This window comes from Vigna unguiculata, chromosome 2 (genome assembly GCF_037176805.1).
Source record: "Vigna unguiculata cultivar grain cowpea cultivar isolate G323 ecotype 2 chromosome 2, ASM3717680v1, whole genome shotgun sequence".
NCBI classification, from domain to species: Eukaryota; Viridiplantae; Streptophyta; class Magnoliopsida; order Fabales; family Fabaceae; genus Vigna; species Vigna unguiculata.
Window position 1 is genome coordinate 9,039,597 of NC_140793.1, and position 13,508 is coordinate 9,053,104.

The 13,508-nt window shown below is 32.9% G+C and overlaps 1 protein-coding gene across 13 annotated transcripts; it reads left to right on the forward strand.

Annotated features, from left to right (window-relative positions):
* The first annotated feature begins 518 nt into the window (after positions 1–518).
* Positions 519–13,478, forward strand: LOC114173286 (uncharacterized). Of its 13 annotated transcripts, none has more exons than XM_085669817.1 (16): positions 547–823; positions 1,344–1,514; positions 7,591–7,658; positions 9,145–9,217; positions 9,509–9,563; positions 10,296–10,599; positions 10,679–10,885; positions 10,970–11,200; positions 11,282–11,762; positions 11,855–12,048; positions 12,131–12,366; positions 12,448–12,615; positions 12,690–12,797; positions 12,894–12,969; positions 13,042–13,138; positions 13,216–13,478. In XM_085669817.1, the coding sequence occupies exons 6-16, from the start codon at positions 10,453–10,455 to the stop codon at positions 13,224–13,226; spliced, it is 1,956 nt and encodes a 651-aa protein (XP_085525943.1). In that variant the 5' UTR covers positions 547–823; positions 1,344–1,514; positions 7,591–7,658; positions 9,145–9,217; positions 9,509–9,563; positions 10,296–10,452; the 3' UTR covers positions 13,227–13,478. The 13 variants fall into 13 exon arrangements, 12 of the variants coding, with proteins under 12 accessions (XP_085525951.1, XP_085525943.1, XP_085525947.1 ...); XM_085669821.1 differs by having other exon boundaries at positions 1,344–1,500; XM_085669816.1 differs by lacking the exon at positions 9,145–9,217 and having other exon boundaries at positions 9,434–9,563.
* Positions 13,479–13,508: the final 30 nt, after the last annotated feature.

Genomic DNA, 13,508 nt, shown 5'->3' on the forward strand with positions numbered 1-13,508 from the left:
AGGTAAGACGTTATTTGTGTCTCTAATATCTCTTATTTGTTTTCACATAAAAAAAAAACCTTGTATGAAAGAGTTAAAAATATTCAAGAAAGTAAAAATACTTAAACACATCTTCGACATATTTTTTTCTTTAATCATGGTGATAATTTCGCTCTGACCCAATTGCCCTGCATCGTAATAACATATGCTTGATTCTATTATGTCACTAGTGCAAAATAAGCTTTTTATACCTACATTATTACACCTGTTCAAATCCATCAGGTATAAAACAAGAGACGAATGACAATTTTGTAAATAATGTGAGATCTTTTATGCCAATTATACTTTCAACTGGTATAAAAATTAACGCGATGACATTTTTAGCAATATTGAAAAATACTTTTTATATCGGTTATAGCTAAAATTGGTATAAATTATATATATATATATATATATATATTATTTTTTTAATTTTTAAAAAAGATATTATACTTGTTGACCTTTTGACCGGCATAGTATGTTTTTCATTTTCCATTTCTTTCGTTCATTTCCTTTCCTTAACATTTGTTTCAAACATAGTTCGTTGCTTCCCTTTCCTTATTCTTTGTTTCCAGCATACCTTAACACAATTCTTCGTTTCCAACATTTGTCGCTTCCACTTTCCAACAATCACCGTCACCGGTCGCCTACGAAGTAGCTTGCGAAGTCGCTTGCGAAGTGGACTGCGAAGTTGCCATCACCGTGCGGAGTCGCCTACGAAGTCGCCGTCACCATGTGAAGTCACCTCGTCACCCTCGCGTGTTGTTTATGTGCTCTTCGTTTGCTAGCATCATGTTGCTAACCGGTAATTACTATTAACTGATGGAACCCTAATTGTTCATCATGTTGCTAGCTTGAAGTAATATCACTAGCTTTAGTTAATTACTGCTAACTGATGGAACCCTAACTATTCATGTTGCTAGCCTGAATTAATATCAACTATATACTTAGTAAAGAAGAAACATAATGATGTTGATGATTGTCCACACAAGTTGTTGTTTCTATAGAATCTATGCTAAGATAATAGAATTCCCTTAATCAGTTTATTCAATATTTAATTTCTTCAATCACGCCATAGTTTTATCATGGTTCCTGAAGCAATATTGTTTTCTTCAATGCTTGATGGTTAGATGACAGTATATAAGAATGTATGTATTATTTTTTTAAAAGTCCAAATTCTCCTGATGGTTCCTGAAGCAATATTGTTTTCTTCAATGCTTGATGGTTAGATGACAGTATATAAGAATGTATGTATTATTTTTTTAAAAGTCCAAATTCTCCGAGTTTTTTTATTTTTTATTAATTGCTAACTTTTGTGGTTTTAGAAATTCAAGTCTTAAGGAGTGAAATCAATCAAGGAAGAAGCATTGAATAACTTGAAAGCCTTGGGGTCAGCTTCTGTAGGGGCTAAGCGTCCAATTTCACCTGTTCAGACATTGGTTGGGGGATATCTGCAGGAGTTGTGATGCCACTATCCTAGTGGTAGGTGTAAACTGGTAAAATTTTCATATAACTACTCTGTATATCTCTTGTCCCTGAATCTCTTTTCTTTTTTTTCTTCCTTTTGTGCAACAAGGTAGCTGAATATTTGAAATTAGATAAAAACTGGCTCATATTCACTAACATCAGCAACATAAAAAGTAGGAAGCATATACAAAATCTTGTCCCCTATGAGTCACTCTGCTTACATTATTAGTACTGTCACATTTATCCATTTGAATCTTCAGCAGTGATAGACCTTTCTGCAAATAAACATATCCTCTTATCACCTTCAATAATTCATGACCTTTCTGCAACTTTATAACTATAGTACATTCCTCTTCATAACATTTTATTCGCAGTCACCCTCACCCAGGTCTATTTGAAACCTGATAGAGCTATGTCTCTCTGTGATGAAATATACCAAGAATATAAAACTTAAAAATAACATGGGTAGCAAAACTTAAGAAATTAAAAATAAAGGACTAAACACCTAAAAGCAGAGAATAGTGGATGAGCCCTGAGGCATTCCCAAAAGCAAAATGCAGTCTCCCGCAACAGCCCTGAGGTTGAATAATACTAAGATACTCTGAATACAGTCTCTTCTTGCTCAACTTCACATCAATGGAGGAATACCAAGACTAGTTCAATTCTATTGGTTTAAACAATGAATAATAATAGAACATTTTATTAAAATTTATATATATGCATGCAAGTTGTTGTGAATGTGAATGTAGATGCAGTTTATATGAGAGAAGGAGAGAGGGGTGTGACTGTTTCAGTTTCATTGCATTGTCTGGGGAGAGTGATAGAAACAGTTTCGAAGTGGTAGCTACAGGGTACTTGTTGGAAGAGAGGCAAAAGGAAAAAAAAAGCTGAAAACGAACTAGTTAGTATATATGTATATGTGTATCCACTACTTTTCTGTATCGGATACAATGAGTATAGCTCACTCTCACGGGAATTGAGACTATAGAGACCAAGTCTTTTTAGAAGCAAAAGATTCATCATCCTACCTTTTTCTCGGTACATGATGAAAACTACAATTCAAAACAAAGTTGGGATAGATTGCAGCACAAACACAGATTCAGAGAAACACTGCTCGTTTTCCTGTTAGTTGAGTTCATCAAACAAACACCACCCCCAATAATACCCACTGTGCTTTCCAAAGAACCTGTATAGAGCCATGACAAGTTGTTGTGATTAACACTTGAGATTGAGACTTGAGGTAGCTTCCTATATGTATATATACTTTGAACTCAAGCGTAATATCTTGTTTCTCTGCCTCTGATTTTGTGACATTTTGCCAATAATCACTGTCACTGACATTTTACTTCTATGCCTTTATTTTAGTGAAACTAAAGCAAATTAAGTCTGGTACAGGAAATTTTTTACGGTTGAGGAAATTAATTAAATTAACTCAATGGGGTAAATAAGTAATTGAAAGAAGAAGAAAGTAAAAGGGTGGTCTAGCAGTAGTTATACATTACTATACACCACCCACTTATTTTAGGTCTTAATAAACAACACATGTTCATAATCATCACCTACATAGGAAAACACGCTACTATAATTTCTTACTGCAAATAAAATAAAAAGTTTCTAGAAATTTACTATTAGTAATGGTACAAAGTAATTGAAAAAATTAGAAAATATAAAAAATTCAATCTGTTTTTAAATTTATGGAAACCATCCGAGGGTGTGAGAAACTATAATGAAGTAAAACAATACTTATCATCAATAAAAAGAGTAAATAAATAATAAGTAAATTTCAACAATACTGAAGTGTTTAGCTGTTGCTTAAATATAGAAGTGTCAAATAAACTCACCTAACAATAACTTGCCAACTTGAGAGAGTTGGATGATTTTCAACTATACCTTAATATAAAAAATAGTTAAAAAAATTTGTATTAATCAACACCTTTAATTTAATTTTCTATTATTAATTATGAATTAATTTAATATGTAAAGACAATAATCTTTTTAATTTATCTTATTAAAAATATTAATTATAAATTGAAGTCTTATAATATATATATATATATATATATATATATATATATATATATATATATTAAGTAAAAAATAACAATTTTATTTTTTGAAATTTGGTTGCGAGTCAAAATTAAGTTCACATAATTGTAATAAGTCTATTTTCCCCATCTCACTTGTGATGGGTTAATAGTGAATTGAAAAGATCTGAAATGACATAATTTATCATCTTTAATTGAATTAATAAGAGAGTTACATTAAACAAAAATACTATACAGATCGAATCTAAATTTTTTGTAATACTCCCCTTTTATAAATATATTATTATATAGGTTTTATTATAACCATTATGATAAAAGATATATAGCAACAATAATAATAACAATTTTTGAAATTTATAATAATTCATATATCTTTTAAATAAAACAGAAAATAATTTAGATATTGATATATCATAGGAGTCAAATCAGTTACCTATAATTGGATTATTGACCCATAATTATGATGTCTACTATCAATAAAAATTGTAGTTGAACTGTTTGAGAGATTCTTTTGTTCTATCTTCATTAATGAGTTATATAACTTGTGCTCATAGAATTTTTGTTGCTTAGAATTCCTTTGTGTGAACTGTTCCAAAGTCAAATGAGTTGTTATGTTATATTAAATGGTGGTAGTGTTGAGTTCACAGATTGGACTACGTGTTTGGCTGTTTCTGAGCTCTAACCAAAAGCAGTGGTGTTAATTTATACACACAACAATGGATCGGAGTTGGATAAATTTTTTACGCACAACAAATGAATATGAGAACGGAGTGGAAGAATTTCTTGAATTTGCAAATATGAATGTTCTGGATAATAATGGAAAATTCTACTGCCCGTGTGTTAATTGTTTGAATGAGAGAAAACTACCAACTGACATTATTCGGGAGCATGTTCTTTGTGATGGTTTCTTAAAGAGCTACACAAAGTGGATATGGCATGGTGAATTAATAGACATGCCAAGTGTAGATGTGTCTGAAGCAGAAGAAGTTGATTTAGAGATGGATGATCGAATTGAGGAAATGATTCGTGATATTGGACATGATTCCTTTCAACGTGCGAATGTGTATGACAATTTGTGCAATGACGCAGAAAAACCTCTGTACGCAGAATGCACTAAGTATACTCGATTGTCAGCGGTATTAAAATTGTTCAATGTGAAGGCAAGAAATGGGTGGACTGATAAAAGCTTCACAGAATTACTTGAGTTGTTGAGTGACATGCTTCCTAAAGGTAACACGTTGCCAACACGCAATTATGATGCGAAGAAGATATTGTGTCCGATGGGTATGGAGTATCAAAAAATTCATGCATGCCCAAACGATTGTGTCTTGTACAGGAAGGAGTTAGCCATGTTACATCAATGTCCACGATGTGGGGTGTCAAGATACAAACAGAAACATAGTGAGTTTGAATCTGATAGTAAGGGTCCTCCAGCAAAAGTTTTGTGGTATCTTCCTGTAGTTCCACGGTTGAAACGTTTATTCAGCAATGCAAATGATGCAAAACTCATGAGATGGCATGCAGATGGACGTACAACAGATGGCCATTTGAGACATCCGGCAGATGGTTTGCAATGGAAGAAAATTGATTCCATGTTCCCAAATTTCTCCAATGATTCAAGGAACATTAGATTTGGACTTGCTACAGATGGAATGAATCCATATGGTAACTTGAGCAGTAAACATAGTTCATGGCCTGTTCTATTAGTGATTTATAATTTACCTCCTTGGTTGTGCATGAAACGCAAATATGTTATGTTATCCTTGATGATCTCGGGTCCAAGACAACCAGGAAACGACATTGATATTTATTTAACCCCATTAGTTGAAGATTTGAAGATGTTATGGGAGGAGGGTGTTGATATGTTTGATGGGTACACTAGTGATTCATTCAAGTTGCATGCCATGTTATTTTGTACAATCAACGACTTTCCAGCATATGGTAATTTAAGTGGATATAGCATTAAGGGTCACAAAGCATGCCCTATATGTGAAGAAGGCACATGTCACCATCAACTACAACATGGAAGGAAAACAGTATACCTTGGACATCGGAGATTTCTTAGTACAAACCATCCATATCGTAAATTGAAGAAAGCATTTAATGGGTGTCAAGAAAATGAATTAGCTCCAATGGTTTTAAGTGGGTCACAAGTGTATGAGCGTGTGAAAGACATTGGGGATGTGTTTGGAAAGATGAAAAATAAAGGCACTTCAAGCAACATATGGAAGAAAAGGTCAATTTTCTTTGATCTCCCATATTGGAGGGTGCTTGATGTCAGACATTGTATAGATGTTATGCATGTAGAGAAAAATGTGTGTGATAGTATTATCGGAACACTCCTCAATATTCAAGGCAAGACGAAAGATGGTCTAAATGCTCGTTTGGACTTAGTTGAAATGGGTATAAGAGAACAATTAGCTCCACAATCACATGGTAAGCGAACATACTTGCCTCCAGCATGTCACACATTGTCTAAACAAGAGAAGAGAAGTTTTTGTGAGATTTTACAAGGTGTGAAAGTTCCACTAGGTTACTCTTCCAATTTTAAAAGACTTGTATCCATGAAAGATCTAAAATTACTTGGGTTAAAATCTCATGATTGTCATGTATTGATGCAACAACTTCTACCAGTGGCTATTCGAGGCATATTGCCTAAGAATGTTAGATATACCTTAACAAGATTGTGCTTCTTTTTTAATGCAATATGTAGTAAGGTTATCGATATTGAGAAGTTGGATCAGTTAGAAAATGAGGCTGTACTCATATTGTGTCAGTTGGAGATGTACTTTCCTCCATCATTCTTTGATATTATGGTCCATCTGATTATTCATTTAGTCCGAGAAGTTAGAATTTGTGGTCCAGTATTCTTACGATGGATGTACCCTATTGAACGATACATGAAGATATTGAAAGGGTATGTAAAGAACCAATATCGTCCAGAAGCATCAATTGTTGAAAGATATATTGCAGAGGAAGCTATTGAGTTCTGTACAGACTACTTATCACAAGTTGAAGCTATAGGGGTACCGAAGTCTCGTTACCATGAAAGAGGTGCTGGTAAGGGTACTCGAAGTGCAAAAGTTAGAACTCTGAGTAGAGATGAAGTTCTCCAAGCACATTTATATATATTGAATAACACTAAAGAAGTCATCCCTTATTTAAGTGCTCATAAAGATATTGTGAAGAGAAATAATCCACGAATGTCTCAAAAGTGGGTCATTAATGAGCACAACAAAACTTTTTTGAAGTGGTTCAAACAACAGGTTCAAAATGACAACACAACTTCTGATACATTAAATTGGCTAGCAAGTGAGCCAAACTATGATGTCTTATGCTAGAGTGGGTATGATATAAACAATTATACATTTCATACAAAAGACGAAGATGAAAAAAGCACCACACAGAATAGTGGAGTAATGGTTGTAGCTGAATCAATGCATTTCTCAAGTTCAAAGGATAAATATCCGATTATGGCCTCAATGTGCTACTTTGGTGTAATTGAAGATATTTAGGTAATAGATTACACAAGTTTCAGAGTACCTATTTTTAAATGTAAGTGGGTTGATGGTAATACTGGCGTGAAGACTGATGATCTAGGTTTTACCTTGGTTGACCTAGAAAAGGAAGGTTATACTAAAGAGCCATTCATCATGGCATCTCAAGCAAAACAAGTGTTTTATGTCACTGATCCCGCTAACAAAAGATGGTCAGTGGTTCTCCAAGGCAGAACCCTACATTATACTGATTACAATGATGAATTGATACTTGATATTAGCAAAACTCCATCCTTCTCATCAAATATGCCGACCTTGAATGTCGATAATGAAGTAGATGATGTTCATGCCGTACGTGATGACCACAATGAAGGGTTATGGGAGAACATTCTAACTTGACCCATTTATTTATGTGCTCATAAACTTGTGTGTGGCTTTTCTTCACGCTCTTCATCTTTCTCAGTTCAAGTTAATTGGTACATTTTATCCCTTCTTGTTCATTGTTTTAAAAACTACGATTCATGTGGTTCACTTCATCTTTATTTCTTTCATATTCTTCATAGGTGGGTAGGTTCAAAGTTTTGATCTGAAGCCATTACAAACAAGATAACCTAATATCCATTGCTTTCAGGTAACTTTTATATTCTACTTTTTTTATATGATTACGTGAATATTCTTTAAAACCTTAAAGTTGCATATCAATTTTTTATGTGAATATATAGATAGCAGATAGATAAATAGGAAGGTAGGTAGGTAGATAATATGAGTTCAACTAAGATTATGTGGTTTAGCCTTAAGATATATATATATATATATATATATATATATATATATATATATATATATATATATATATATGCTCTAGCTAGTTGATGAAATCAGAGGTTTATAATTTCTGAGGAACACATATTCTGGGAGACAAATTTCCCAACACAGATAGTTTGGCAAAACATGGGATGTCATGTTTCTCATATTTTCTTTCATGGCTGATGATGATGCAATCATCTTTTTTTATTCACCAGTTAACTCTTTTCTTGTTTCCCAGCAGTTTTGTCTTTTATACATAAAAAATAAATTACAATCTGGTGATAATATTTTGTAAAAAAATTATAATATGATCAAAGATTTTTTGTAATATATAGAAACTGTTACATCTAAGTACGTGTACTACCTTTTAACATAAAATATGTATATTAATTTAATATACCTAAGTTGAATATAGAAACAAAGTTAAGTCCATTAGTTTCAGATTACATGCAACTATGAAAACATTAATTCATAATAATGTAATAGGAAATTTAAATCTGAAGAGAAAGAAGGAAGAGAGATAAGGTGATGATGGTGTCCGTGAGGCTTAACTTGTTGGGAATGGGAATGGGAGCCCACAACACAAAACCATTATGTGTGAGAGATAGAGTGATGAATCTGAATATGAATTTTTGTGTCTATGGCTTAAAAGTTGAAACATGGTGGGCTAGCCAACATGAGACAATGATAAAGGATAAAAGTTTTCAATTTTTAATGAGAAAATTATACTTTCACAACTTTATTTTATGATCTAAGTTATTATTTTTTAATATTTTTTAAGTAATTTTTCATTTTTTCTATATTCCAAACTTACTTTTAAAATATATCAATTCAGAAAATTATCAAAATTTAGGTATTATAATATTATTGTTCTTTTTGTTGTTACAACATGAAGTAAACTTTTAAAATTATAATAATAACGACAATAATAATTATCCACGCACTTCTTTATTTCTACAGCCTCTCTAAAATATCAATATTTCAATATACTAATCATGCCAGTTGCAGTGTTTTTAATTGCAAACATCATCATAAGGTGCTAAGACTGCAAAAAGTCACCGGCAAAGTTCTTTTAAAATTTGAACGAATGTCCTATGGCCTCATTCAGAATGGATTTTAGTTTTTCAGCACTGTTTTCAGTTGTAAGTCTCGAAACAAAGACAATATTAGTAGTAGAGATGATGATTGTTTTGGCAGAAATAGCGATAGTAGTAGTAGCAATAATGATGATAGTGTATGTGTTTCAAAATTAAGTGAAAAATTATTCCAGCTCCATTTTGGCTAAATGCATTTTGTTTTGAAAATTGCAGTTGAACTGAAAACTCACAATCACCCAAAACAGGGCTTAAGATGTTTCAATGTCTAGACTAAAATTTTCACCAGGTTGAGTACGGAAGAAGACCGAAGAGCACAATCATGCTCTAACTCACCATTACTGTTTTTACTAAGCTTCTCATGATTAAGTTTTGCCATGCATTTGTATCATTGTATGCATGCTTATCAAAATTGAGAGTACGAGTTAAAACAAAAATAAACACTCTCACACCCTCTAACATATCCTTATTTGTTTCTCTTATTCTCTTTTCGATTCTCTTGCAGATGGTTTTTCTTTTGCTGATAATTGAAATGTACTTTTATCTTCGTTTATTAAATTATTTTCATTGAAGTTTCCAGAATCCATCCAAATAAAGACTTCTCATCTCTTAAGCACATTAGATCCCAGTTGATAGTAAGTACACAACTCTAATCATTTTTCTTGTCTTGATTCCTCTGTTACATCCAATGTAAATTTTGAAATTGATATTATAAGTCTATTGTTCATTATGTATCCTTTTGTCATTCAATTTCATCTATTTATTTCTCAAAATAAAATTTTCAACGACATCATGATCTACACCTGTGCATGATGACAATTACCAATGTGTTTCTAGCCTTGGACTTGTGTACAAATCACTTCAATAGCAAAATTTTTATCCTTTGCTAACAGTTCAAAACCTGTTCATTTACTTATGCTTATATGTTCTAGTTTTAAACTTTTTTACTTGCCTTCCTACATCTTCCCCTAACAAAATGTTCTAGTAACATTTTTATAAATGTCTAAATTGATACGTAAAAATGTTAGCAGTACTTCTTTATAATTCATTTTGAAGAATCATCTGTCATGCTTATTTGTCACTTACTTTTTGACCTACATAGTCACAACTCTCCCCGATTACTGAATAGTTTTTTGCTAATGCAGCTACAATCTGGCACAGAGATTAAGTTTAGTTTGTGAAATTGAAAAGAAAAGTTATTGACTTGATTTATTATCAGTTTGAGGGAATACCCCGAGTTTCATTACTTTTGTTGATGATTCACTGTATTGAGTTTGTGGATGACTTAGCTGGAGACTAATTGATGCATGTAAATGTTAAATAGAAATTATTTATTAATTTTCACTAACAATTATTTATTTGAATAGGGAAATGTCCGGTGATACACCATTTGGTGACCTTCCACCTTCATAAGGTGGGGACAAGATTCATACATGTACCAAAAAAAATGGTAGGCGTGGAACTAGGTTGAGGGAGTTAACAGTCAGTCGTAGTGCGGATCAAAGATTGCCTATCCAATTTGATATGCAAACTGGTAAAGCTTTGGGAGATAATAGCACAAAATTCACCAGCTATGTGGCCTTGCTTGGTAGGAACAAGTCATCCATTCTTATAGATGATTGGGACCATGTTCCAGAGACAGTAAAGAATCAGATTTGGCTAAGTGTCCAAGTATGAAATCTTAACTTATATAATTTATTACGTACATATAACTGATATTTAACATATGTAATCCATTCTTATTATACAGGTCACATATGATGTCCCAAATAGTAATCTGTTGAGGACGAAATGGATTTCATTTGCTGGGGAACGATGGAAGGGTTTTAAGACGGACCTTATAAGTCGTTATATCTGTGGTCCCTTAAGTGATAAAAACCCTTGTGAGAAGTATCCGTTCCTTGATGAAGACACATGGCAGGCTTTTAAGGAAAGGCGATTAAATCCTGTCTTTCAGGTAAATTCATATTATATGTAGGTTTAACTATTTAATTGAACATATTGCTAAAATAAATCATTCTTTATACTTTGGTGCTCATAGGCTAAGAGGAAAGCTGCACAAGAGATAGCAAGAAAGAATGTCCACCCCCATAGATTGTCTCGTGGGGGTTATGATAAATTGGAGCAGAAGATGATGAAAGAGGCATCTGCCTCTAATTCCAGTGGGACTATTGTTACTCATCCTCCTCGCCATGATAAATGGAAAAGAGCTCGTCAAAAACCAACAGGGGATTACATATCTGCAGAAACAGAAAGCGTAGCTAGGCGTATTGTAAGTAACTCAAACTAATTTATTTTTAGATGTGTATTAATATATTTTTTTTAATCTTAACTTAAAGTTTTTGTGTTGTAGGATGAACTGGTCGAGCAAAGCACACAAGGATCATTCATTCCACAGGGGCGTGAGGACATATTGGCAGTTGCCATTGGTCGTCCAGAGCATCCTGGACGTGTTCGTGGTGTTGGAAAATTTGTAGGCATCCGTCAATTCTTTGGTCCTCCATCAGCTAATCATAATAAAGTAAATATCAATGAGGAAGTTATCATGTCCATCAAAGAAGAAATGAGAGAACAAATGAGGGAGGAAATTAGGGAGGAGATTAAGAAGGAGATGAAGAAAGAGTACTTTGATATGAAGGCACAATTGTTATCAGACATGAGAGCAGAGTTAGCCTCTCCCTCAGCCCAGCCTTGTAATCCTCATCAACAACCTTCTATTATTTGTGTAAGCACAAAGGGGAGTTGTGATGTTCCTCTTGAAGAGGCTTCTCTCATTGGTGATACAGATTACGAGTTGTTCATTGATGATCTCCTGCAGTCCTTGGTGGCTTTAGGTAATTTGTCTAATTATATTGTTTTGCATGTATTTGTTTTAGCCTAACTATATTGTCTTATTTATTTTACAAATATTATTTGGTTACCTTAGGTAAAATATATGCATTGGGGTCAACCATACACCATGCAACCATTGCAGATGATATGATGAGAGTAGTGGTTGTAGATGTTCGAGATGCTACTGCTCCAGTCCCAGTGCCCACTCAAGAGGTTAAGACAGTGGGGCAGGCCCCTGGAAATTTTATCCTTTGGCCAGTTAGATTAGCAAAAGTAATTGCAAAGGAGGTAATTGTCCTTACTTGTTTTAATTATGCATTTATTTACATCGGTGTATACTAATGTTATTTAATACTTTAAATATGTATAGCAGATTAGAGTACAAGAAAAGGAAGATGTGAATGAATCATTACCACAACAGACAATTCTAGAACGACTTGGTGCAATGGCAGCGACTATCGCCTTGCAACCTATACAATTAGAAATGTCTCCCCAAGCCACAAATAGGACCTTCAACACCCCTTTTTTTATATGTCAAAAGGATATTTTTGAAGTTCTCTCTGGCACTGATATGTTATGTATATCAGTAATACAACTTTGGTTGTTGTAAGTAAACTTTTATTACTTTTATGAAGTTTGAATATATTCAATATGTTATTCTTATATTATTTATTTTCAATGTTTAAGGTATTTACATCGTAGATGCACTGAGAAGAAGAATGATCACATATATGGATTTATTGATCCTATTGCCATTCAAGGTGTTGGGAATAAAAGTGAAGAGGTTCAAAAGTACCTATTAGAGGCATTTGATGTTGGGAAAAAAGAAGTGTACTTAGCGCCTTATTTGCAGCAGTAAGAATGTCTTTTATACATTAAATTATATTTATGTAGAACTTAATTGTATATAATGGTATTTGAATCTGTAGGGGTCATTGGCAGTTGTTGGTAATTCTTCCTCAGAAGTTTGTTGTGGTTCTTTTGTGTTCATTACACAAGAAGCCTAACACTCTGAAAATTAAAAGTACTTTACAAGCGTAAGTTTTTTTTATTAACTTATTTTTTGTGTTATATAACTCAATTTTACTAAGTTCCATATTAGGCAAAATTTCAATATACATTAAATTTTACAGAGCGGTTGAGGCTCATTCTAGGTTGCAGGGACAACAAATCACTTCTAGAAAGAAGTTGCAGTTCATTGCGCCAACTGTAAGTAGTTAATCTTCAAACTGTTGAAATACAATTATCAAATTTATGATATTATATGAATTTAACTTGTAGTGCTCACGTCAACCGGGAAGCTATGAGTGTGGATATTATACCATGAGGCACATGCATAGAATCATATCCGCAAACATTGTTGACTCATGTGGATATGGTAATATGTACAATTTATAAATCACATCTTAAGTATTTATCACTAAAAGATTGTTGACTCAACTATTCATTGTGTAGATTTTCAATGACACATCTCCAATGGATCAAGGAGTCTTGAAGGAAGTTCGTGAGCAGTGGGCTTCGTTTCTTTTAAGTGTTTATATAAGATGATGTTAGGTGTTTTATGACTTATATAGTAATTTGTTTTGGAGTAGTATTATATTTTATATAAACATTAAATTCTATTTCATGTAAATATTAGATTGAATGAGATTTGTTTTCTGGATGTTTTGGGTTATTACATACAGTATATAAGATGATGTTAGGTGTTTTATGACTTATATTCGTTTTGGAGTAGTATTATATTTCAT

Coding starts and splice junctions, on each gene's coding strand:
- LOC114173286 (XM_085669817.1), top strand. CDS start 10,453: ATGCAAACTGGTAAAGCTTTGGGAGATAATAGCACAAAATTCACCAGC. Junction 10,886..10,969: donor GATTAAATCCTGTCTTTCAG/GTAAATTCATAT, acceptor TGGTGCTCATAG/GCTAAGAGGAAAGCTGCACA. Junction 12,616..12,689: donor TTAGCGCCTTATTTGCAGCA/GTAAGAATGTCT, acceptor TTGAATCTGTAG/GGGTCATTGGCAGTTGTTGG.